General features: G+C 53.4%; 2 protein-coding genes across 3 annotated transcripts in view; both read left to right on the plus strand.

The window, feature by feature from the left end:
- Nucleotides 1–19,810, plus strand: part of SMG5 (SMG5 nonsense mediated mRNA decay factor) — a 35,634-nt gene extending 15,824 nt beyond the window's left edge. The window contains exons 8-22 of the mRNA XM_010366613.2: nt 336–461; nt 568–636; nt 1,073–1,281; nt 2,077–2,214; nt 2,376–2,975; nt 4,892–5,067; nt 7,080–7,155; nt 7,865–8,040; nt 9,323–9,481; nt 15,483–15,542; nt 15,915–16,074; nt 16,501–16,591; nt 17,527–17,601; nt 18,033–18,171; nt 18,357–19,810. Coding sequence (XP_010364915.1) covers nt 336–461; nt 568–636; nt 1,073–1,281; nt 2,077–2,214; nt 2,376–2,975; nt 4,892–5,067; nt 7,080–7,155; nt 7,865–8,040; nt 9,323–9,481; nt 15,483–15,542; nt 15,915–16,074; nt 16,501–16,591; nt 17,527–17,601; nt 18,033–18,171; nt 18,357–18,440 — 2,338 coding nt within the window. The 3' untranslated portion in view covers nt 18,441–19,810. The remainder of the gene's footprint in view (nt 1–335; nt 462–567; nt 637–1,072; nt 1,282–2,076; nt 2,215–2,375; nt 2,976–4,891; nt 5,068–7,079; nt 7,156–7,864; nt 8,041–9,322; nt 9,482–15,482; nt 15,543–15,914; nt 16,075–16,500; nt 16,592–17,526; nt 17,602–18,032; nt 18,172–18,356) is intronic.
- Nucleotides 19,811–20,121: 311 nt separating this feature from the next.
- Nucleotides 20,122–25,358, plus strand: PAQR6 (progestin and adipoQ receptor family member 6). 2 transcript variants are annotated; one of them, XM_010366607.2, is made up of 8 exons: nt 20,122–21,375; nt 21,965–22,040; nt 22,469–22,596; nt 22,732–22,937; nt 23,050–23,176; nt 23,542–23,638; nt 23,869–24,019; nt 24,372–25,358. In XM_010366607.2, the coding sequence occupies exons 1-8, from the start codon at nt 21,317–21,319 to the stop codon at nt 24,644–24,646; spliced, it is 1,119 nt and encodes a 372-aa protein (XP_010364909.2). In that variant the 5' UTR covers nt 20,122–21,316; the 3' UTR covers nt 24,647–25,358. The 2 variants fall into 2 exon arrangements, with proteins under 2 accessions (XP_010364909.2, XP_030791465.1); XM_030935605.1 differs by lacking the exons at nt 22,732–22,937; nt 23,050–23,176.
- The last annotated feature ends 82 nt before the right edge of the window (nt 25,359–25,440 follow it).

Here is a 25,440-nt window from a genome sequence, read left to right on the forward strand (position 1 = left end):
TGCTATCCATTATAAAGTATTCTATGCTTAAAAATAGATGAAGGATAGTGTATTTCAGGGATGGTCATAACTAAGTTTGTAACAAGGTGCGATTGATATTCTCCTTTCTAGATACAAAGGAGAATAAGACATCCTTTTTTTCTCTGACTAATCTAGAAGTTATGTGTGTGTGTGTGATCAGGAAAGCTAGCTCATGAGCCTTTTACCCTGAGTATGTACATGGAAGCTGAGGCTGGGAGCAGCCTGTATTTACTAGTAACATTGTTTCCTAAAGCCCCAGCAGAGTAACATATCCTCCCCCGGCCAAGACTCAATAGCTCACCTCTCTCCTACAGCATCCAGTCAGAAGTGTCCTTTGAGGGGGCCTATGGGAACCTCAAGCGGCTGTATGATAAGGCAGCCAAAATGTACCACCAACTGAAGAAGTGTGAGACTCGGAAACTGTCTCCCGGCAAAAAGCGGTGAGTGGGGCCTGGGAGGTGGAGGGGGTTTTTCTGCAGTTGGTGCAGTAGGACCATAGGAACTGTGGGGCCATTCAGCATTTACTTTGGGCTCTTCTCATTTCAGATGTAAAGACATTAAAAGGTTGCTAGTGAACTTTATGTATCTGCAAAGCCTCCTACAGCCCAAAAGCAGGTGAGTGGAAGACAGCATGAACCCAAACTGTCCTGTGAGCCCCAGCCATGATGCTTTACAGAAAGAGCCTTGAAAAGGGTGGACTGTCAAGTTCTGCCCTCATTTGGAACATCCGTAGCCAATTTGTCTTTTCTTGGCATTCCTCACTGTTTCTCCCAAGAGTCCTGTGCCCATCCTTCTCCCAGCAGCTCTCCCTCTGGCACAGAATAGGTGCTTAGAAGATGTTGAAGAGGGAATGGCTGAATGGGAAGCCTATTCACATCCCTTCCCCTGTTTTAGTTGCTGTGGAGATCAATCCAGCACTGCCCTTCCCTGCTGTGCTCTCAGGTCTCCCCTGCAGCATCCCATAGTCCTTTCTCTGAATCTTATATTCCCTGCTCTTCTCCTTCCCCAGCCCCCACCACTGACCTCCCCTGTTACTCCTGCCCCTCTGTAGCTCCATGGACTCAGAGCTGACCTCACTTTGCCAGTCAGTCCTGGAGGACTTCAACCTCTGCCTCTTCTACCTGCCCTCCTCACCCAACCTCAGCCTGGCCAGTGAGGAAGAGGAGGATTATGAGAGTGGATATGCTTTCCTCCCGGACCTTCTTATCTTTCAAATGGTCATCATCTGCCTTATGTGTGTGCACAGCTTGGAGAGAGCAGGTAACCCTCCCTATGTTCCTCTTTTCTCTTCCACTGAGTTCAGGGATCCTCACTCCCCTTTTCTGCAGCTCCTTATTCATAAAGTTCCTTCCACAAGCAGCCTCTTCACTCCTGCGTCACTGCTTGGCTGTGGGCGAGTAAGGGCCAAGGGATCCTAACCTAAAGGAGCTCCTGGTAATTGAGTACAAGCAACAGCACATTTCCTTCCCCCTTCTCCTTACCGCCTCCCATAAATATGCACACCCTTGGCCAGGGCCTATGCAGAGACGAGGGTCGGGATACTTAGTGATGATCCAGACAGAATTTCAGACCTTGCTCTTGGAGGCATTTAGGCAATTCTGGAAGCCTTTCTGGCAGACGTGTATGCAGAGCAAGATTGGGAGGTAAGGAGGGATAGGGCTGGATGTGAAAGTTCTTGAGGTATGGGGAGGAACCTCAAAGACAGGAAGGATGAGATGGGACAAAAGGATATGCTTATCTGAAGGAGCACAAGGTGAGATGTTACATTCTAGATTGTGGAAAGAATAATAGGACATGTACAGTGCCTCACGCCTGTAATCCCAGCACTTTGGGAGACCAAGGCGGGCAGATTGCTTGAGCCCAGGAGTTCAAGACCCAGCCTGGACAACATAGTGAGACTCTCGTCTCTAAAAATTTAAAAAAAAAAAAAAAGAATCTTTGATGAGTAGTTGGATCCTTGGAAGAGTTGAGAACAGATGAGATGTAGTTGGAATTAATGGTGCCTACTCCCCATCAGGGCCCGAGGCCCCTAATGCCTGGCTTTCCTAACTTCAGGATCTAAGCAGTACAGTGCAGCCATTGCCTTCACCCTGGCGCTCTTCTCCCACCTTGTCAATCATGTCAACATACGGCTGCAAGCTGAGCTGGAAGAGGGCGAGAATCCTGTCCCAGCATTCCAGAGTGATGGCACAGGTGGGAGAATGGGGGAGGTCATCACTATGGAAAGATTGGAGTGGAGCATGGGGATGAAGGAAAGGAACACAGACTTGGGGGGAAGTGGTGTTGGAGAGCACATTCCAGCATCCACGCTCCACCTGTTCCTCGGGCTCCACCTGACCTTCCTCTTTCCACAGATGAGCCAGAGTCCAAGGAACCTCTGGAGAAAGAGGAGGAGCCAGATCCTGAGCCTCCTCCTATAGTACCCCAAGTGGGTGAGGGCAGAAAGAGCCGTAAGTTCTCCCGCCTCTCCTGCCTCCGCCGTCGCCGCCACCCACCCAAAGCTGGTGATGACAGTGACCTGAGTGAAGGCTTTGAATCGGACTCAAGCCATGACTCAGCCCGGGCCAGTGAGGGATCAGACAGTGGCTCTGACAAGAGTCTTGAAGGTGGGGGAACGGCCTTTGATGCTGAAACAGACTCGGAGATGAATAGCCAGGAGTCCCGATCAGACTTGGAAGATATGGAGGAAGAGGAGGGGACACGGTCACCAACCCTGGAGCCCCCTCAGGGCAGATCAGAGGCTCCCGATTCCCTCAATGGCCCACTGGGCCCCAGTGAGGCTAGCATTGCCAGCAATCTACAAGCCATGTCCACCCAGATGTTCCAGACTAAGCGCTGCTTCCGACTGGCTCCCACCTTTAGCAACCTGCTCCTCCAGCCCACCACCGACCCTCATACCTCGGCCAGCCACAGGCCTTGTGTCAATGGGGATGTAGACAAGCCTTCAGAGCCAGGTATTTGGACCACTTCTTCATCCTGTTCTGGTCCGCACCTCCATGCCACAGACACTCACCCAGAGAGGCCACTTTCCTCTGTATGTGAATGACCTTTCATCTCTACCCTTACCTTTGGCCCTCTGCCTGTGGTGTAGCCCATGAGTTTTTTCCTGAGGATCCGCTCTCCTGTTCACTTCCTCATTCCCAGCTCCCAACCCATTTGTTGGTTTTAATTCTGTTGTACTTCACCCTGCCCTGTGGGTTTGGATCTTTCCTCCCTGCACAATTGCAGCTGCAGCTTCCTTCCCCGGTGCCATCTGTTACTCACCAGGGCAGGTGCATTAGAGTGAGACTTCTCTCTTGAGGATCTTCCCTGCAAAGAGAGTACCCATTTAGTAGCAGCAACTCTTTGTTAAGGCTACCCTGCGTTGTTCTAGGGTGTTGTTTTATTTAACCTTCATAGCAGTCCTGTGGTAGAAGAGTTGTCATCCCTACTCTAGGCTGTCTTTTACTTCCAAAGTTTTTTTATTGTTTTTTTTTTTAAAGACAGGGTCTTACCCTATCGCTGAGACTGGAGTGCAGTGGCGCGATGTTGGTTCACCCACAACCACTGCCTCCCAGGCTCAAGCGATTCTCCTGCCTCAGCCATCTGAGTAGTTGGGATGACAGGCATGAGCCATCACGCCTGGCTAATTTGTGTGTTTGATATATATATATTATATTATATATAATATATATTACATATATTACAAATATATATATATATTTGGAGACAGAGTCTCACTCTGTTGCCCAGGCTGGAGTGCAGCGGCACGATCTCGGCTTACTGCAGCCTCCGCCTCCTAGGTTCAAGCGATTCTTCTGCCTCAGCCTCCCAAGTAGCTGGGACTACAGGCGCGTGCCACCATGCCCGGCTAATCTTTGTATTTTTAGTAGAGACAGGGTTTCGCCATGTTGCCAGGCTGGTCTCAAACTCCTGACCTTAGGTGATCTGCCTGCCTCGGCCTCCCAGAGTGCTGGGATTACAGGTGTGAGCCGCTATGCCCAGCCCCTCCAAACTTTTATACATAGTGTTCTGTCTGTCTGGCACATGCTTTTCCTCCCTTGCTCCCAGTCTGTCACTTAGCTAATTCTTACTTGCCCCCCTAGATTTTAGCTTAAAAGTCATTTATTTGGTCTGGGACTCCTTCAAGGGTATGTTAGATTTGCTTCCTGTGGCCACCTGGACCTCTGCAGCCTCCAGTCCTTTCCCACTCTGGTGAGGTTGCCTGTTGGTTTGTCTGTCTCCAGCCTTGAACTTCTAATTCCCAGAGGCATTTAGAGTCCAAACTGCTTGAGGGCAGGACAGAATATATCTTACTTATTGCTGTATCCCCAGTAACTAACACAGTGCCTGGCACACGGGTGGGACTTAAGAACTATCAAATGACTGAGCGAATGACAGAAATGAGGAAGCTGATGCTCAGAGATGTGAAGGGACCTGCCCAGTGTTCTCACTTGCAAAGTAGAAGAGCTAGGAATTGAAAGTAACTCTTTTAAAACCATACCCCTTGCTTTTCTCCCTCCCTTGTAGCTCCCTTCTAATTGTCTACCCTGCCTTCCAGCACAGAGTAGGCACTTTATAAATGCTGGTTGAATGAATAGCTGTAGATCAACATCACAAATTACTTGAGTCTGTAAGAATCATATTTAAAAGGCACCATACTTAAAAAGCAACCTTGGTAAAATGAATTGGAGGAGATTAAAAAACAAGAGTTAGTGGGCCTGGAAAAATTGAATAAGGAGCTGTAAGTGATTCCCCAGATTTTTCATATCCGAATTCCTTGGAAGTGCCCAGGCCAGGTGGAAGCATGCTCCCTGCACAGAGCTAAGGCCTGCTGCCAAGTGTCTCTTGTTTATCCCAGTTTTTTCTCTTCCATTCACCCACTCCCCAGCCTCTGAGGAGGGCTCTGAGTCGGAGGGGAGTGAGTCCAGTGGACGCTCCTGTCGGAATGAGCACAGCATCCAGGAGAAGCTTCAGGTCCTGATGGCTGAAGGCCTGCTTCCTGCTGTGAAAGTCTTCCTGGACTGGCTTCGGACCAATCCTGACCTCATCATCGTGTGTGCACAGGTGTGTCAGTCCACTCCATTGACCCTGTCAGGTCCCAGGGTCTTGGAGGAGGGGATGAGCCAGGATGGGGCCTGAGGATCCCCCCAGATGGCCAAGGCAAGAATTATTGCCAAGCAATTAAGCACCTATCTGTACTGGGCCCTTATGCTCTGACAGGGAAGGATTAGGCATGGTCTTGGCCCTCACAAAGCCTGTGGCCGGGGAACAATGAGTGAGCTGCTTATTTTGCTTTGTATCCCCAAAGCTGGGCATAATGTCGGCCATTATAAGTAATGCCGGTAGAAGTACGTGTTCAAGGACCAAACTTGATAAATACCAAAGAATCCAGAGAAGAGAGAGAGCACTGAGTTAGAGGATAGTGACAGAAGAGATGGCAACTTCTGACAAGAGTTGTGAAGATGTACTAGGCAGGGGAAACAGCTTAAGGAGAATCACACAACAGGACCGAGCTCTTGTCAAGCCGGCTGCCATGGAGGCTGAGTGGGGCCATGGTAGCTTTCCCTTCCTTCTCAGGTTCAGAGTGTCAGCCTTGAACTTCTAATTCCCAGAGGCATTTGTTCAATGTTTTCTTCTAGGGGCATACCTGCCCTGCTGTGGAAGACTCTCTTCCCTGTGGGTCGCCCCAGTCCCTAGATGAGAGGGTTTGGGTCAGGGCCAGGTGCACCCTTGGGTCTGTGCTTATGTCTGATGACAGTTAGTCATTAGTCACTGAGGGAAGTGTGGTGAAGATGGAGATGCTGAGTCACATCCCCAGAGAGGTGTTCCAGTATGGGCACATGGCAGGGCTGGAAGGATAGGTTACTGCTAGACGTAGAGAAGCAACATCCTTCAACACCCTGGCTTTTCCTACTACCAAGATCCAGAAAGTCCTTGTGGTTTTGCTGCTTTCTCCTTTTTTTTTTTTTTTTTTGAGATGGAGTCTCACTCTGTCAACCAGGCTGGAGTGCAGTAGAGTGATGTCGGCTCACTGCAAGCTCCGCCTCCCGGGTTCACACCATTCTCCTGCCTCAGCCTCCTGAGTAGCTGGGACTACAGGCGCCACCACGCCTGGCTAATTTCTTGTATTTTTAGTAGAGACGGGGTTTCACTGTGTTAGCCAGGATGGTCTTGATCTCCCGACCTCGTGATCCGCCTACCTCAGCCTCCCAAAATGCTGGGATTACAGGCGTGAGCCACCGCACCTGGCCTGCTTTCTCCTTTCGTGAAGTATTCAGCTGGTGAAAAAGCTCAGCCAGGCTGGTCTCAAACTCTTGACCTCAAATGATCTGCTTGCCTCAACCTCCCAAAGTGCTGGGATTACAGGCATGAGCCACTGTGCCCAGTCCGAATGTGGCTTGTTTTGTTTTGTTTTGTTTTGAAACAAAGTTTTACTCTGTTGCCCAGGCTGGAGTGCAGTGGTGTACCTCAGCTCCCACTGCAGCCTCAACCTGGGCTCAAGTGATTCTCCCAACTCAGCCTCCCCAGTAGCTGGTACTACAAGCGCATGCCACCATGCCTGGCTCATTTTTTTTTTTTTTTTTTTTTTCAAGAAGGAGTTTCGTTCTCGTTGCCCAGGCTGGAGTGCAATGGCACAGTCTCAGCTCACTGCAGCCTCCGCCTCCTGGGTTCAAGCAATTCTTCTGCCTCAGCCTCCCATGTAGCTGGGATTATAGGCACTTGCCACCATGCCCGGCTAAATTTTTTTGTGTTTTTAGTAGAGATGGAGTGTCATCATGTTGGCCAAGCTGGTCTCCAACTCCTGACCTCAGGTGATCCGCCTACCTTGGCCTTCCAAAGTGCTGGGATTACAGGCATGAACCACCATGTCCAGCCAGCCCAGCTAATTTTTGTATTTTTTTTTTAGAGACAAGGTTTTTGCCTTGTTGCCCAGGCTTTTTTTGTTAGTTTTTAAATCAAACCCCCATAGGCCTCTGAACATAGGCCAGATCCTCCATGGTGGTACTTTCCTTGCTCACTGCTGTTCTCCACCACTATCTCTGGCTGAAGGCCTCCTCTCCCTTCTCTCTCCCCAGAGCTCTCAAAGTCTGTGGAACCGCCTGTCTGTGTTGCTGAATCTGTTGCCTGCTGCTGGTGAACTCCAGGAGTCTGGTGAGTAGGTCCCTGGCACTACCCTCCTTTCTTTTCTCTCTCAATGGCCCTACTAAGCCCATCCCGCCTCCCCATAACCCAGCCATTGGGGTAAGGAGGTTAATGGGATTCACTGCCAGCCTCCCTAACACACAACAGTCATTGTGTGGTCTAGGCCTCTCCGGTTTCCCACCCCAACACTGCTGTACTGTGGGCAGGTGACCTGGTCAGCAAGGGAGTGTGCTCCCTGGGGAAGGTAAGGGCAGAGTAAGAGGGCCCTGGGAGCCAGACCTAGCTGCTGCTGTTGCATTGATGCCTGTGGTCATTGAGAATTGACTTTGATCTACCAAGTTTGTTTGTCTGGCTCATCTCCTCCTACCACCTTCCAGCTGGAAAACTCCACCTGCTCCTACCCCTTAAGACTTGCCAAGGGCTATTCATTCATCCTGAGCCCCTCCTCTCATTTCCATCCCAATGTAATTGTCCCTTCTGTCAGGAAGCCTTCCTAACCTGAGCCATCCTTGTTCTTCCTGAGCCCCTCTGCTCTGCCTGACTGGCTCTTACGTGTCCATCTCTCTTTCCTTCACTCCCTCCATCTCTCCCCATTGTCCCAGGGTATGTCCTGTTTCATCGTCTCATCAGCCTGATAATTCCCAAAGGGAAGGGCTGTGTCTCTCTGACTGGAAGTTCCCACAGAACAGATGGTCTTACGTGTCCTTCTTCTGCCCAGGCCTGGCCTTGTGTCCTGAGGTCCAAGATCTTCTTGAAGGTTGTGAACTGCCTGACCTCCCCTCTAGCCTTCTGCTCCCGGAGGACATGGCTCTTCGTAACCTGCCCCCTCTCCGAGCTGCCCACAGACGCTTTAACTTTGACACGGATCGGCCCCTGCTCAGCACCTTAGAGGAGGTAAGGATAGCATTTCTTATGCCACAGCTGTTTGTCAGTCACACACAGCGGCAAACGGGTTCAGGACTGGGGAGGTAGGGAGCAGGATGCCCTCTTCCACCCAGACAGGGACAGTGTCCTTGGGGCTACAGGCTATGCTTCCTTCTTCATTCAGTGAGCCATTTTAGCTTTTTTCCTGCCTTGGCAGGATGTCCTTCTAAAGGTCTGCCATTCTTAGTTTCTACTATTGTAGAACAACCACCCCCCTCCTGTCTCTGCCTTCTGTAAAGGGCAGAACAAATAGTTATTAGGGCTTTGAAATCTTTATCAGTCTCTTTTCTAACTCTGGGCCCAGCCTGCTCTGAGCTGAACATCAAACAATCATAGGAAGTTAAAGCTGGGAGGGAATGTGCTGCCCCCTTAGTCCAGCAACTTTCACCCTTAAATCTCCATCACCACATGGGCCATTTGGGGGCAGCAGAGGGAAGCCAAGCAGACAGGCCACCCGGTCCTGACATACATGAACCACCTGGCTGCCTCCTCTCCAACCAGAGCTGCTTGGCTCTGGTTTATATTTTAGAGTTCTACATAAGATTTTTATTTGAGAGGGAAGAAGGGTTTTACTGACCACAAAAATAAGTTGGGGCCAGGTGTAATGGCTCACCTCTGTAATCTCAGCACTTTGAGGGGCCAAGGCAGGTGGATCCCTTGAGCTCAGGAGTTTAAGAACAGCCTGGGCAATATGGCAGGACCTCATTTCTGTCAAAAAAATACGAAAATTAGCTGGGCATGGTGGTGCACGCCTGTAGTCCCAGCTACTCGGGGGCCGAGGCAGGAGGATGGCTTGAGTCCAGGAGGTAGAGGCTGCAGTGAGCTGTAATCACACCACTGCACTCCAGACTGGGTGACAAAGCGAGATTCTGTCTCAAAAAAATTGGAAAATGTGATCTAGTTTGGTCCCCTGGAGCATGTGAGAAGCATTAGGAGAGAGATGGCATTAGAACCCAGGTCTCCTCACTTCCAGCCCAGTGCCCTTTACTCTTGTTTCTTAACCCAAGTCCTGGTTCTCTGGTTCTCCTAGGAGTTTCCTTGCTGTACCTACTTGTTTTCTGGCAGTTAGAGGCTCTGGGCCTTAGTGTTTCTCCTTTCAACCCCATAGACCGCAAGTCTTCCCCTAGAGCCCTCGTTGCTGAGGTGGCTGGGCCAGCAGGGAGGTGGGAGGGAGGAAGTGGGGGGTCCTGGAGGGCAGGGTGGGTCTAGAGGGCCCTGCTCAGCGGCGCTGGGCTCCTGTATCTCCCCACAGTCAGTGGTGCGCATCTGCTGCATCCGCAGCTTTGGTCATTTCATCGCCCGCCTGCAAGGCAGCATCCTGCAGTTCAACCCAGAGGTTGGCATCTTCGTCAGCATTGCCCAGTCTGAGCAGGAGAGCCTGCTGCAGCAGGCCCAGGCACAGTTCCGAATGGTGAGTCAGGCCTTCCCCTCCCTGTCAGCTATGCTCCCATTGGGCTTACTGAGAAACCAGGGCAAGAGGCTCAGACCCACTGGTCGTCTCCATCTGAAGGACATTAGTAACATGCCTAGGAAGAGGGGAGGGAAGGCTGGGAGGGAGGCCTGGGAGGGACTAAGGGATGGGACTGATAGACAGGGACTGAGAGGGGGCTTTTTTTTTTTTGAGACGGAGTCTCGCTCTGTCGCCAGGCTGGAGTGCAGTGGCGTGATCTCAGCTCACTGCAACCTCCGGCTCCCAGGTTCAAGCGATTCTCCTACCTCAGCCTCCCAAGTAGCTGGGACTACAGGCATGTGCCACCACGCTCAGCTAATTTTTGTAGTTTTAGTAGAGACAGAGTTTCACCATGTTGGCCAGGATGGTCTTGATCTCTTGACCTTGTGATCTGCCTGCCTTGGCCTCCCAAAGTACTGGGATTACAGGTGTGAGCCACCATGCCTGGTCTGAGAGGGGCTTTGAGCAGAGGCTGCCTAGCTCAAGACCTGTACCCAAACTGACCTGGGGTTGAGGCCATCTCTGTCACCTCTTAGTCTATGAATTGATCAAGTCACTTAACCTCACCAAGCCAGTTTCCTTGTCAGTTATGTGGGAACAAATAGAATCCACTTTATGGAGTTTTTTGAAGATGGAATAATAGTGGATATGAGGTGCCTTGCACATTGTCTTATAGAGCATGTGTGTGCTTAGCAAACGTTCCCTCTATTCCCTTTCATTCAAGAGGGATAAAGACTGAGGAACAGAAGGGAGTGGAGGGCTCCTGGTATAAGGGGCCATGAAGGAACCTTCCCATCCCAGACATGGTCCCATCCCACAGGGGCCCCAAAGGATGGAAAGTGGCCTGTGTTACCTCTTTTCCATCCAGAAATTCATTCCACGAATATTTATCGAGACCCCACTTTGTGCTAGACATGACAGTATTCTAGGCACTGGGGTTACAGCAGTGAACAAGACCGTCCTTTCTCTTGTGGGTAACAATCTGGTTTTCACAGTGGGGCCTGCACAGCTCTGGGCATGTTTCCCAACACACCACCCTGAGCTAAGTGGCACCAGTACATTTGGGGTGTTAGTGTGTGGCACAGGAAGTATGATGTGTCTCAGCAACCCCTCAGGGTTTCTTCTTCATCTCAAGCCAATCCCCTCCTCCACATTCTTCCTTTCCACCCATCCCAGGGCCAGCAGCTTCCCCACCCTGTCTGAGTGCCATTTCTTGTGGGCATTCTGCTTGGCTGGAAAGGGGCAAAAGCTCCCCAGAAACTCCCTTCCTTACTGTCTTATAAACAAGCACATTTTGTTAAAAACAAACCTTTTGTGTTAAGGCTTTTATTGCTAGTCCATAGGGGAAGACATGGGGTGGCGGGGGTGGGGGGTTACAAAAATAATTATGGGGAAGTTAGACGGCTTCAAAAAATGTTAGTTTTTGCAGGCATTTCCTCTAGCCTAAAGCTCCTGCAGACACTCCTCCTGTGGGGGGCAGGAAGTACCTGCAAGCCCTTCTCATGTGGTGCTAGACTCCACAGGCCAAGCTAGACACAGGCCATGTTGCTTGCTGGGGCTACCTCCTCCTCTGCTTGAGTCACAGGCTTTTACCCCAAAGGGCTTATCCCCAGTCAGAGGAGTGTTGTCGTCACGTTTATCATGAGCTTTCTCTGTGCACAGCCTGTTTTGCATGTGACATCTCATTTAACCCTTGCAGCAGCCCAGTGAGGTAGGTGCTTCCATTCTCCATCTGTAGGCTGGGCGCTGTGACTCACGCCTATAATCCCAGCACTTTGGGAGGCCAAGGTGGGCGGATCACTTGAGGTCAGGAGTTGAAGACCAGCCTGGCCAACATGGTGAAACCTCGTCTCTACTAAAAACACAAAAAATAGCTGGGCATGGTGGCGGGTGCCTGTAGTCCCAGCTACTCAGGAGGCTGAGGCAGAAGAATCACCTGAACCTGGGAGGCAGAGGTTGCAGTGAGTAAAGATCATGCCACTGCACTCCAGCCTGGGCGACAGAGCAAGACTCCATCTCAAAAAAAAAAAGAAAAGAAAATGTAGAAAGACAAAGGAACATTCCCAAGATCAGAAAGTAGTCAGTGGTAGAGCCAGGGCTCTGGAGTTGGACACACTGTGGAGTTTGTTTTTTTTTTTTTTTTTTTTTTTTTGAGACGGAGTTTTGCTCTGTTGCCCAGGCTGGAGTGCAATGGCCGGATCTCAGCTCACTGCAAACTCCGCCTCCCGAGTTCACGCCATTCTCCTGCCTCAGCCTCCCGAGCAGCTGGGACTACAGGTGCCCGCCACCTTGCCCGGCTAGTTTTTTGTATTTTTAGTAGAGACGGGGTTTCACCGTGTTAGCCAGGATGGTCTCGATCTCCTGACCTTGTGATCCGCCCGTCTCAGCCTCCCAAAGTGCTGGGATTACAGGCTTGAGCCACCGCGCCCGGCCAACTGTGTAGTTCTTATCCTGGCTCTTTCTGCTGCTTTAGGGACTTAGCTTCTCTGTAGGCCAAGTGGGCATTAGGAGTTGCGGGGGCTGTAGTACCTGCTGATGGGACCTCTGAAGGTAGGCTTTCCCTCTGAGGAACACGTAGGCCCACATCTGTTTGAAATGCTGGGTTGGTGATGTCAGAGTCTCAGATTAGCACAGCTCCCTCTTCTTGGGTCCAGGCTGATCCCACTCACCTGCACTAGTTCTCTGGGGGGACTTTTACACAACTGCCCCCATCCCCCTCTCTTGAATAAGGGGTTTCACAATTACCATTTTAGTCTAAAAGCAACTCATGGGCTTGAGTTCTGCAGTGGGAAGAGGGAAAGTTTGTGGTGCCTCCCTTGCTTACCAGTTTGCCCACAGGGCCTGTGAGAAAATGACTCTCCCAGGAGGTTGAGGCTGCAGTGAGCCAAGATCTTGCCGCAGCCCTCCAACCTGGGTGACAGTGAGACTCTGCCTCAAAAAAAAAAAAAAAAAGAGAGAGAGCAAGAGAACATGGCTCTCACCTGGCTCTGGCCTTCTGCTTCCATTCGTATACATTGTTTCTCAAGGGGACACTCTTGGCACTTTGAGCAGGACAGTTCTTTGTTGTGCAGGACTCTACAGGGGGTTGAGAGTGGAGTTACTACAGCCCCCGCAAATCCTAGTGCCCACTTGGCCTACAGAGAAGCTAAGTCTCTAAAGCAGCAGAAAGAGCCAGGATAAGAACTCCACAGTGTGTCCAACTCCAGAGCCCTGGCTCTACCATTGACTATACTTTCCAATCTTGGGAGTGTTCCTTTGTCTTTCTACATTTTATTTTATTTTCTTCTTTTTTTTTTTGAGATGGAATCTTGCTCTGTCGCCCAGGCTGGAGCAACTGTAGACTTTATTCCTCTTTCCCTAGTCTTCCCACTAATGTCTGTTTTCTCTTTGTAATCCAGTCCAGGACCCACAGTATGTTTGCCTGTCATCTACCCTTGGTCTCATGCAATCTCTGACAGTTCTCAGTTTTTCCTTCTCTTTCCTGATATGACACTTTTGAAGAGTACTGGTCAGTTATTTCATAGTGTCCCTCAATTTGGGTTTGTGTGATGTTGTCTCATGATGAGAATGAGAATTTTTTTCTTTTTTTGAGACAGGGTCTTGCTCTGTTGACCCAGGCTGAAATGCAGTGTCACGACCATAGCTCACTGCAGCCTTGAACTCCTAGGCTCAAGCAGTCCCCCTGCCTCAGCCACCTGAGTAGCTAGGACTACAGGCTTGATTAATTTTTCAAATAAAAAAAATATATATTTTTTTTGTAGAAATGTGATCTTGCTGTGTTGCTGAGGCTGGTCCCAAACTCCAGAGCTCAAGCAGTCCTCCTGCCTTGGCCTCCCATATTGCTGGGATTACAGGCGTGAGCTACAGTGCCTGACCCCAAGATTAGTATTATATTTAATTTTATTTTTGTATTTTTATTTATTTATTTATTTTGAGACAGAGTTTTGCTCTTGTTGTGCAAGCTGGAGTGCAATGACATGATCTTGGCTTACTGCAACTTCCGCCTCCCGGGTTCAAGCGATTCTCCTGCCTCAGCCTTCCGAGTAGCTGGGATTACAGGCACATGCCACCACGACTGGCTAATTTTTATATTTTTAGTAGAGACAGGATTTCACCATGTTGGTCAGGCTGGTCTCGAACTCCTGACCTCATGATCCACCCGCCTCAGCCTCCCAAAGTGCTGGGATTACAGGCATGAACCACTGTGCTCAGCCCCAATTTTTGTGTTTTTAGTAGAGTCAGGGTTTCACCATGTTGGCCAGGCTGGTCTCGAACTCCTGACCTCGGCCTCCCAAAATGCTGGGATTACAGGTGTGAACCACCGTGCCTGGCCCCAACGTTAATATTTTATTTTATTTTATTTTATTTTATTTTATTTATTTTGAGATGGAGTCTTGCTCTGTCGCCCAGGTTGTAGTACAGTGGCTCTGTCTCGGCTCACTGCAACCTCTGCTGTCCAGGTTTAAGCAATTTTCCCTGCCTCAGCCTCTCAAGTAGCTGGGATTACAGGCACGTGTCACCACGCCAAGCTAATTTTTGTATTTTTAGTAGAGATAGGGTTTTGCCATGTTGGCCAGGCTGCTCTTGAACTCCTGACCTTAGGTGATCTGCCTGCCTCGGCCTCCCAAAGTGCTGGGATTACAAGTGTGAGCCACCGCGCCTGGCCAAGATTAAAATTTTAAAGCACCACTTTGATGATGCTACTTTGGTCATCAAAGAGTCTTCAGTGGGCCGGGCACTGTGGCTCATACCGGTAATCCCAGCACTTTGGGAGGCCAAGGCGGGCAGATTGCTTCAGCCCCAGGAGTTTGAGACCAGCCTGGACAACATGGTGAAACCCACTCTCTACAAAAAATACAAAACTTAGCCAGGCATGGTGGCATGTGCCTGTAGTCCTAGCTAGTTGGGGGGCTGAGGCAGGAGGATCATTTGAGCCCGGGAGGCAGAGGTTGCAATGAATGGGAATTATGGCACTGCACTCCAGCCTGAGTGACAGAGTGAGACCCTGTCTCAAAAAAAAAGGAAAAACATAATGAAAAGAGTCTTCAGTGGCCCCCCATATCTTACAGGATAAAGTCCCCATCCTTAACCTCATCTTTTAGACCATACTAAGGAATTTGGACTTTACCCAGAATACAGAGGAAAGGGATCAGAAGACTTAGGTAGGGCTATAATGGGCATCAGATGGTTTTTAAAAGATTGCCTTGGTTGTAGGTAGCGAAAAGGGATTGAATTAGAGGCAGAGACCAGTACATGGTTGTTACAGTAGTCAAGGAGAGGTGTTGGCTTAGACTAGGGTTTCACAGTGGAGGTGGGAGGATTTGCACGCTGTTTAGGAGGCACAATTGACAGGACAGGGAAGCTGATAACTTCTGAGGCTGAGAGAGAGGGAAGACTCGAAGCCAACCCTGAGCTTTCTGACTTGGGCAGACTGTGGTTCATTTACTAGGCTAGGGAGCACTAGAGGAAGAGACGCAGGTTCTGAGGAGCAGATGGGACTGCTGAGTAGGCAGTTGGATGTGTGGATCTGGAACTCAGGATGGTCAGGCTTGGGCTGAATCTGCAGATTTGGAAGATGTTGGCAAGTGGATGGGGGTAGAAGGTGAGGAAGTGCTTGGGTAGGATCTCCTGGGAGGGGAGACCAGATTGAGAAGAGCAGAGATTGAATCCTGAGGCACAGCCAGGTGATGTCCTGCATGGCAACGGCACATGGCTGTCTGCTCCCCGTCCCCTGCAGGGCCTGGAACATCGTGACCTGCATTGGGTTGGTAATGGAAGTGTTCAGAGTGCAGCAGAAGAGTATTTTTTCTTCCATGGCTCTCCTCCCCTCATTTAGCAGCAGTGCTAGAGAGTGACTTTGCATGAGGTCACACTGAGACCCCAGGAAACCCTCTTGGTCTTCCTGATGACTGGAAAAGGGAATATATACCCAGCTCCTTACAGCTCGTTGTTTCCCTCATAGGCACAGGAGGAAGCTCGTCGGAACAGGCTCATGAGAGACATGGCTCAGCTACGACTTCAGGTAGGAAATCAGGACCCAAGTGCTGCTTCTGCACTTGGTAGAGCTTTTGCTTCAACCTTACTGGCAGGTCTCCCCCTTCCGCTGCAGTCCCCCTGCTCTGTTGCCTCTGTGTCCCTCCACTTCTCCCAGATCACCCTCCTTACTACTCACTCTTCACTCAGCCATTTGCCTCCTTTCTGCCTTCACTTCTCTCTCTCCCTTTCTCTTTAACTCTTACTTCTGTCTACTTTCCCCCCAAAGCCATTGGTAGAAAGGGCCCTCTGATCCCCTTAACAGGAGGAGCCCCATAAGAGCCACCTTGAGCACCACTCTTCCCCCAGCCCGGCTGCAGGGGTCCCCCGCAGCTGTGCCCACCCTGCCCTCTCTCACCAGCTCGAAGTGTCTCAGCTGGAGGGCAGCCTGCAGCAGCCCAAGGCCCAGTCAGCCATGTCTCCCTACCTCGTCCCGGACACCCAGGCCCTCTGCCACCATCTCCCTGTCATCCGCCAACTGGCCACCAGTGGCCGCTTCATTGTCATCATCCCAAGGATAGGTAAGTACATTGGAGAGATAAGGGGACAGATAGAGTATGGCTAAAGGAGATTCTGGGCTTGGGATTAGGAGACCTTATTTGAGCCCAGTTTATACACAGTCACCTTGGTCAAGTCTTACCACCTTTATGAACCCGTCACTTCATCTGTGAAATGGACATAACAATCCCTGTTCTGCCTCACAAGACAGTTGGGAGAAACAGAAAATGTAAGTGAATATAATGTGAAAGCACTTGGTAAATTGCCAAGTATATTGCTGGAAGAAGGTCACATTTTCAGAGAACTTTGGGAGCCCTCTCTGGAGCCAGGGTCCCTTCTCTGCCTGAAGAGTGTACTGAGGTGAGCTCAGATACTTCCTCCAGAGCCCCTTGTCACAGCAGTCTGAGCTTATCTGTTTTGTCCTTTCCTACCCCCACCTTGCCCACCAGTGATCGATGGCCTGGATTTGCTGAAGAAGGAACACCCAGGGGCCCGGGATGGGATTCGGTACCTGGAGGCAGAGTTTAAAAAAGGAAACAGGTGAGTGCAGGTCTGGCTGGACCTGTGCTGAGCCCTGGGTCTATCTTTTGGACAACACATGCTTATGAGCCGCTTGCTCCCTATGGGTAAGACACATACATACTCATCTCTACTCACAGTCAGCTCACTGCCTGGGGAGTGATACCAGAGATAATCAGAGGTCAAGGTTGTAGGTGCTGAAATAGAGGGTGACCAGAGAGGCCAGGAGCCCTGTGGGTAGCACTGAGCTGCTGTCCTTCCTCTGCGACAAGCCTGTGATCAGCACCCACTGGGGAGAAGGGAGCAGACCTCCTTCCCCCAGCTTTAGACTGTGAACTCCTTTATAGGAATTTCTCCTGCTTTAGGGTTGGGACAGGTGATCAGGTTTCTCAGAGTGTGAGGGCCTTCTTCCAGGCTGCCCAGGGGCTTCCCACCTCCCCGCTGGGCTGAGAGAGTGGTGAGACTGAAGCCAGCCAGGGAGGGGCAGCTGGCAGCATGTAGCAGATGCTGAGCCAGTACAGGCCTGCCCTTCTGGCCTTTGGGGCCAGAGGAGGACTAGGCAGAGGGTGTAGGGAATAAGAAGAAAGCTTCCTTTTCCCTGCTAGCTGGCCCACCCCCTCCTCTGCATCTGCTCTGCCTGGCCAGGAAGCTGCACAAGGCCTGATTGTTTGGACCTTGTCTCCAGAAGCCCTGACTTGAAAAGCATCTGCTGCTTCTCCCCTCTCAGCTCCTCCCCGAGAGGAACCAAATAATTGATGTTATCAGGAGAAAAAGTGGGCGGGGCCCAGCAGTCCGGAAGCCACTTGAGAATGGCTCCAAACAAAGCTGTGGCGGGAGAGACATGTTCCCCACCCCCACCTGCAAAACCAGGCCCCCAGAGCCACAACGGACTGCTTTATGTAAGGCGCCCTGCCAGTCCCCTGCTCCTGACCTCCACTCGCACATCTCCTCTGCAGGTACATTCGCTGCCAGAAAGAGGTGGGAAAGAGCTTTGAGCGGCATAAGCTGAAGAGGCAGGATGCAGATGCCTGGTAACATTTTAGCCCTCACCCCTAGAACCTCAGTCAAGCCACCTGCCTTGCTCCTCCATGAGCATTCCTAGGGAGAACGGGTAGGGCTGGAGAATTCTGAGGCTCCACACGTAGCCTGCCAGGGCCCTCCTGCAGGCCTCACCTTGTGGGGAGTACGAAGTTGCCCCAGCATCTGAGCTTTTCCTCTGCAGATGGATCAGCCTCTTCCGGCCTTGCGATGCTCAGGCTTGGTGTTTTCCCTCATCGCACCTTTGCCAGCTCCCCATAGTGACTCCAGGGCCAGCTTCCAGGGCCCACTGCCGCTCGCTGCCCTTCCAGCCCCCAGCTGCCCCTAGCTGCCCCTAGCTGCCCCTGTCCCCTGGAGATCCTGGTGTTTGGGCTGTGCTAATGCTGGGTCTTGGCCCATCTTCCCCTCCACCCCCCATCCCCAGGACTCTCTATAAGATCCTGGACAGCTGCAAACAGCTGACTCTGGCCCAGGGGGCAGGTGAGGAGGATCCGAGCGGCATGGTGACCATCATCACAGGCCTTCCACTGGACAACCCCAGCGTGCTTTCAGGCCCCATGCAGGTGGGTCATGGGTGAGGTGGGGGGATGGTGTGGAATAGGGATGAGGTACCAGAGCAGACTCCATCCCCAGACCCTCCACATAGCTGTCTTTTTCTCTTCCATCACTCCTTCCCCAGCGTCTCAATGATTTGCTTCTCAGTTTAGGAGGTCAGACCCTCTGCATCTTTCCTTCTCCCATTCCACAGGCAGCCCTGCAGGCCGCTGCCCACGCCAGCGTGGACATCAAGAATGTTCTGGACTTCTACAAGCAGTGGAAGGAGATTGGTTGATACTGACTCCCAGGCCCTGCAGTGGGGCTGACTCCAGATCTCTCCTGCCCTCCCTGGCAGCCAGGACCAGCGCCTGTAGTCACCCCACCACACGCAGACTCATGCACGCACACAGGAGGGAGGCCTAGCTGCTCAGAGGCTGCAGGGAGGGCCCAGGAGCCGGCTGGGAGGGTGGGGTCCCTTTGTTGCCAAGATGTTAGGAAAGCGAGGAAAGTGCTTGGATTAGGAGAGTCTTGTGGGCCCCTGGCCAGCCTTCCTGCCTCAGCTCCCCTGCTGTCTCCAGGGGCAGGTGGCAGGCATGGGTACCTGCATTTCACTGGAGTGGGTTCTTGGATCTTGGAGGGAAAGGAACAGCAGAAGAGGCCCTTCTTCCTCACCCAAGATGCAGAGTGGTTGGGGCCAGGAGTTTGGACCCTCCAGTTCTTGGGGGAAGAGCCGGGTAATACCTGGTGTCTGAGTGATTCTCTGCAGACCCTTTCCCTCCTCAAGGATCACCCATCCTTTCAGCCCCCTTTCTGGGGACCAGGCAGCTCTGGAGCCCAACCACAGGGGCTCTTAGAGAAGCAAGGCCTGGTGTGGCCTGCACCGAATAGCAGGGTCAGGGTCCGTGTGCTGCTCCTCCTGCCACAGGGGCTGCACATCCCATTGCCCCACTTCTGCTTTCTGTCTCCCTCTGTCTAGCTTCCAGGGCAGGGAGCAGGCCCCACCTAGGGCTGCAGGCAATCTGGCCTGTGCTAGCATGGGCTCCTGTGCCCACCAGCCCCACAGGTGCTGTGCTTTGTGCTCTTGGCTGCTGTGCTGGGACAGAATGGGATGTCAGGAAGAGAAGAAAGGGGGTGCAGTCTGAGGCCACCACCCCGCTTCCTATCTAAGGGAGGGCTGAAGACAAGGGGCTGGCATTCAGTGGGCAGCAGAAAGGAGAGGCCCCTTGAAGCTGCTCAGAGCCCTCTGTCCCTCCTTTTGCCCTTCCCAGGACTAAAGACCTGAAGGGGCTGAGTGTGGGGCTGGCTTTTGGAGTGTCGAGGTGAATATGTGGGAGCAGAGATCATGAATAGCTCAGGGCAGTGAATGGCGCACCAAGAGCAGGGCTGTGTGTGGGAGGCTGTGGCCAGGATTGCCTCAGCTCCTCCCCCTCAGGCTGGGAGGATAGCACAGGCTGGGGGCTGGGGGTGGAGGGTCTCAGCTCTGCTGCCCCCACCCCAGTACTAGCCTAGCTTCCCAAGCTGTGGCTTAGAGGATAGTTGGCTTCCTGCCTCTTTCCTCTAAAACAGCAAGTCTGGGAAATCCTGGGGTGAGTGGAGTCACCCCACCCCCAGTTGCTGGCAGAGACTGAGACTAAAGCATCACTTAATAAACCCCCCCAAGCCCAATCCCTGTCTCCTGGTGCCTGTCTGTACAGAAGTTTCATGGGGAGGTGGGACATTGAAGATGGCATCCTGAAATGCATTTTGGAAAGACTTTGAAGTGGATGGAACAGAACAAGAAGCAGGCAATTTGAGTGAAAGCCCTGGAGATGGTTTGATAGACACTGTCAAGCTCCTTGACCCTGTAAACTGAGGCGGTGCCTTTGCAGGGGTGATAGTGAAAATCTCCTGCCAGCAACATCACTGCCTGGGGTTGGTTTGCTGTCACCAGCTGGGTCCTCTTCCTCAAGGGGGTGGGGAGGTGAGCCTTGAAACCAGCTTCTGAGTTCTCAAGTGCCTGTCCTGCAAAGATTGGCACCTCAAATTGTGTTCAGGGTGTGGATGGGGAGGTGGTGAGCCTGGTGAATTCCGCATGGTAGAACCAACATTTACCACAAGGCAGTTTGCTCTGAGCCCTACCCAGCACCAGGTGCTAAAAGGCAGCAAAGCATGATGAGAGATGGCTTCTGAAATAGGTTCCACATTTGGGGATTTGGGTTCCTCTGCCAGCCTAAGGCAGAGCTGTCCTCAACTGCTGGGAGAACCTGGAACAGGAAAACTGCTCTGAGTCGCCAGGGGGACTCTACAGCTCCGTGGCCACATCGTGGCTTGGGCCCCTAGCCTATTCTAGCCAGTCAGCACGGGGAGTTTGGGTTGTGCTGGAGGAGCTGGCTGTGTGCAGGCGGCCGAGTGAGCTGCCTGCTAATGGGGCTGGGCCACCCTGTGCTGCTCCCTGGAGGCTGGACAAGGCTGGGATTGTTCCCTGGCTCCCCTTTGTCTCCCCACTCCCCGCCCAGGCCTGGCCCCTCTCCTCCATCAGCCTGGCTGGCAGCAGCCTCGGACTCCGCCCGTGGAGCCCTGGGCCTGCTGACCCACCAGCTTAGGAGCACCCGCCAAGCTCTGGGTAAGGAAGCTCACCTTCTGGGGCTCTGACACCACCTCTCTGGGGAAATAGAGGTAAAACATCTTGATCCAGCCGTCCCTCCCCCATTTCCACAGCAACTGCACACACCCCACTCCAGAGATCTCCAAACCCTACTACTAAGGGAAGGCACCGTGAGGGGAGCTAGACCCCAGTGTATTCCTCACTCCTTCCCCAGATAGATGGGCAGCACTCAGGGTAGGGGAGAACTCCCCCATCCCACTTGTGGGAGCAAGCAAGGGATACCCTGGGAGGCCCTCATCCATCTTTGTTCTGCTGGAGTGCAGGGACTAGGGCCAGGTTTGCCCTGTGCCCAGCAGGGTCTCCAGCACCCATCTCAGGGGCAGAGGCTGGGAGAGTGACTGCTGGTTCAAGCCCTAGAGTGCATGCAGCAAAAACACGGATGCATTGCTGGTGGCAGGAAGAGGAGGGACTAGGCTCTAGAGTTGCTGCAAAGTTTTGGCCTGGGGAGGTGGGGGGAGTGTCCTAGTCCTCCTCCTGGGGCAGCTCCGCCTGCCCAGCTGGCCCAGCCCCTCCACTTGTGCCAAGGAATGTGCCGGGAGAGGCCGGCAGGGCAGCAGAGCCGCGGCCACCTGGAGGCAGTGCACAGGTCTGGGGCTGAGGGATATGGGGCTCAGGAGGGGCAGGGACCCCAAAACTCTCCTGGGGGGCACAAGTGTAGTTCTCAGAGAAAAGCCAGGCATCCCCCTAACTCCTTGTCCCACCTGATGGCGTCTGGCTTCTCCAGAGATTCTGAGTGCCAAGAGTGTTCTGTGCTCAGCTCGGGCACTGTGGGCGAAGCACATTCTGGTGGGGCAGGGAGTGGTACTCGGGCTGTCTCTGTGCTGGCCTCCAGGAGTCAGGATTCTTCCCGAGACAAAAACTGGGAGCCTGGGGGTTTGGATCACTATTTGGGGCAGCCTCCCGGCTGGGAGGACCCCACCACTCCATGCTGGGCTGAGGCCGCCAAGCCCCTCAGTGTGGGGACTGAATGCCCCAAGGAGAACAGGGGTTGGAGTTAAGTGGTGCAAGGGCTGGGGAAGGTGGACCAGCCTCCCTGGGCCTGAAGGAAGCAGCTCCAGGAGGGAGGGTGCCATCTGCCTCCCACACGTGCTGCCCATCCTGGGGCTGAACCCAGGTGAAAGGGGCCTGTGGATGGGGGCAGATATCTGATCCCCTATCCCCTGCTCTGTCTCTAGGTCAACGTGGAGGTGCCAGGCCACCATGCTCAGTCTCAAGCTGCCCCAACTTCTTCAAGTCCACCAGGTCCCCCGGGTGAGGGGCTCCACTCACTGACCCACCAACCCCCATTCCCTAGAGGACTGACTAGGGGACTGACATTCTCTTTTAGCTATTGGGGCAGCCCCTCCTGCAGGCGAACTCTTACTCTCCCATTCCAGTGTGAGGCTCTTCCTCTCTTCTCTGAGGAACAAGCTTGTGGCCCTCCATCTTGAGTCCCCTTCCCCAGAGCGCCCTGTGTGCTGCGCCCCACCCCCACCCCACCCCAATCTGGCTCTTCGGTTTCCCATCTGTTTTGCGGGTTATGGGTGCTGGGACCTGTGCTAAGATCAGATCAGATTTAGTTTGGCTTGGGGGCCACGTTGATCTCCAGCCCAGCCTCTTTGACCCTGCTTCCAGAGATCTCAAATGGAGGGAAAGGGTCGGGGCACAGTGACGCCCCTCCTCTCCCACCACTACCCTAGGTGTTCTGGGAAGATGGCATCATGTCTGGCTACCGCCGCCCCACCAGCTCGGCTTTGGACTGTGTTCTCAGCTCCTTCCAGATGACCAACGAGACGGTCAACATCTGGACTCACTTCCTGCCCACCTGGTGAGGGGAGGCTCTGCCCCAGGCCGCGGCCTTGAGCTCAGAGGGGGTACCCAGGCGGGCAGGGACCGTCCAGGCCCACGGGCTGCAGCGGCAGTCGCGGGGGTCCGCGGCGGCCTGAGCACGCGCCCGCCGCAGGTACTTCCTGTGGCGGCTCCTGGCGCTGGCGGGCGGCCCCGGCTTCCGCGCGGAGCCGTACCACTGGCCGCTGCTGGTCTTCATGCTGCCCGCGTGCCTCTACCCCTTCGCGTCGTGCTGCGCGCACACCTTCAGCTCCATGTCGCCCCGCGCGCGCCACATCTGCTACTTCCTGGACTACGGCGCGCTCAGCCTCTACAGCCTGGGTGAGCCGGACAGGCGCGGGAGCGCGGCGTCCCGGAACAGGTAGAGGGGTGGTACACGGGACATAGGGGCGTGCCCCTCAGGCCTCAGCTGCACGCCCCCACCTCACCGCAGGCTGCGCCTTCCCCTATGCCGCCTACTCCATGCCGGCCTCCTGGCTGCACGGCCGCCTGCACCAGTTCTTTGTGCCTGCCGCCGCACTCAACTCCTTCTTGTGCACCGGCCTCTCCTGCTACTCCCGGTGGGTTCCCAGGCCCCTCCGGTGGGGACGGGGAAGGCGGAGGCACAGGAGAGGACATACCTCACTGCTCTCAAACAGCATTGGTGACATCGGGACCATGTACTGAGGACTTCCTCTGTCAGACCCTGTATGCTCATACCCATGCTGTCTCCTTTAATTCTCACAAGCCACCATAAAAGGCAGATAAAAGGCAGATGTCTTTATCCCCACATACAGATGTGGTCCTTTACACAGGTCATATGCCCTAAGGGTTTTCTTAGCTGCAGGCTGTGCTGATATTCCATCTTTGCCCAAGTCCTCTTGCCTTTCCTGACCCCTACCCTGAGCACAGCGATGGTGACCAGCCTTTTCCTCCCGCCTCCCAGTTTCCTGGAGCTGGAAAGCCCTGGGCTCAGTAAGGTTCTCCGCACAGCAGCCTTCGCCTATCCCTTCCTGTTCGACAACCTCCCACTCTTTTATCGGGTAAGGAGGCCTGGGGCCCCTGCCCAGACACCTGCTTTCCTGTCCAGACCCTCAAGGTGCCCACTTCCAGCCTTGCCCCCTCAGTCCCTGCCTCAGCCCAGCCACCTCTCTTCTGGTCCAGCACCCTGCCTAGCTGTGCCCGCTCGCTCTGCATCCTCACCAGATCCCAGACACTCCCTATGTTTTGGCTCCCGAGTCCCTCTCCAGCAGTCTTACTTTTCCTTTGCCAGCTCGGGCTGTGCTGGGGCAGGGGCCACAGCTGTGGGCAGGAGGCCCTGAGCACCAGCCATGGCTACCACCTCTTCTGTGCGCTGCTCACTGGCTTCCTCTTCGCCTCCCACCTGCCCGAAAGGCTGGCACCAGGACGCTTTGACTACATCGGTGAGGGCACGCCTGGCCCAGCCCAAAAGAGGCAGGGGCAGATGGCTTCCCAGAGCACAGAATGAACTGGGTAAATGGGTATTACAACCGCAGGATGGAGGCAAATTATAGGAGGGACTTCCCTGTCTACCTCTAATGAGAGCATCACTGGAAGGGTCCTCCACCTGCCACTTCTCAGGTAGCAAAACTAGTAGCATGTGTGCTGGGGCCACATGCACAAATGCTCATTCACTCCTTTCAGTCACTCTGGGAGTCAGGGTTTCTTATTCTCAATAGGGGAGTAGCAGGCCCAGAGGATGGGGTGACTTGCACTGGGAAAGGTGTGGCTCTGACCTGCTCATCCTCTTCACAGGCCACAGCCACCAGCTATTCCACATCTGTGCAGTGCTGGGCACCCACTTCCAGCTGGAGGCAGTGCTGGCTGATATGGGATCGCGCAGAGCCTGGCTGGCCACACAGGAACCTGCCCTGGGCCTGGCAGGCACAGTGGCCACACTGGTCTTGGCTGTAGCCGGGAACCTACTCATCATTGCTGCTTTCACAGCCTCCCTGCTTCGGGCCCCCAGTACATGCCCTCTGCTGCAGGGTGGCCCACTGGAGGGGGGTACTCAGGCCAAACAACAGTGAAGCCCCATCCCTGACCCTGCCCTGGAGGGGGCAGGGGCCAGGCCCCCGTGCTGAGGAGGAGCCCAGATTTGGGCCTAATCAGGTGGGGACACATCTCAGCCTGGAACCAACAGGGGCTGAGGAAAGAGGGCACAGGAGAGAGGGCAGAGGAGAGGAGGGGTGTCTAGGGGGAATGGCAGAGTGTGAGAGGGACCGTGAGGGGGCTCTTGATGGGAGTAGAGGAAGTGCTGAGGGTCTTGAGAGGGGAGATGCATGCGTGTCCAGGCTGAAGATGCCCCCACACTCTGTCAAAGGTTGGGGCGGGGCGGTGTTGGGGTCCTTTCATCTGGCTCCATTTCTGGTGCTCCTGAAGTCTCTGCTCAGCACAGGGAAGAACTAACATGACTAACCTAGGCCTACCCCAAATGCTTCTTGCTAACCAGGCCAAGAGGCCACGCACTTGGCTCCCATCCCCACAAACCAGGTAATGCCAGTTTGCCAGCAGCTATTTGCCTATAGAGATGAGTCTGTCCTGGTCATAACTGTGTACTCAAGGTGTCCAGGCTTTTGGGGGTGGGCCTATCTGGGTGCATTATGGATGGTTCGGTGGATTGAGGTGTGGGGACGAGGGTCCTAGGCTAGAAGGGGGATCCCAGTTAAGACTTTAGGAAGACACCTTCAATGTTTTCTGGAACAAGGCAGGTACAAATAAAAAATAAAATTTTGGAAAGCACTTTCTAGAACTGAAGAAGGTAAAACCTCCTCACCCCCATCCTCCTGACACCTCCCTCCCACACTCCATAAACTGGACAGAT

This window comes from Rhinopithecus roxellana, chromosome 8, assembly GCF_007565055.1.
Source record: "Rhinopithecus roxellana isolate Shanxi Qingling chromosome 8, ASM756505v1, whole genome shotgun sequence".
In the NCBI taxonomy this organism is placed as follows: Eukaryota; Metazoa; Chordata; class Mammalia; order Primates; family Cercopithecidae; genus Rhinopithecus; species Rhinopithecus roxellana.

Bases quoted from the DNA above. Each gene is read 5' to 3' on its own strand.
- PAQR6 (XM_010366607.2), top strand. From the start codon at position 21,317: ATGTGCCGGGAGAGGCCGGCAGGGCAGCAGAGCCGCGGCCACCTGGAG. The intron at 22,938-23,049 runs GTGAGCCGGACA...ACCTCACCGCAG, and splicing joins GCTCAGCCTCTACAGCCTGG to GCTGCGCCTTCCCCTATGCC. The intron at 23,639-23,868 runs GTAAGGAGGCCT...TTCCTTTGCCAG, and splicing joins ACCTCCCACTCTTTTATCGG to CTCGGGCTGTGCTGGGGCAG.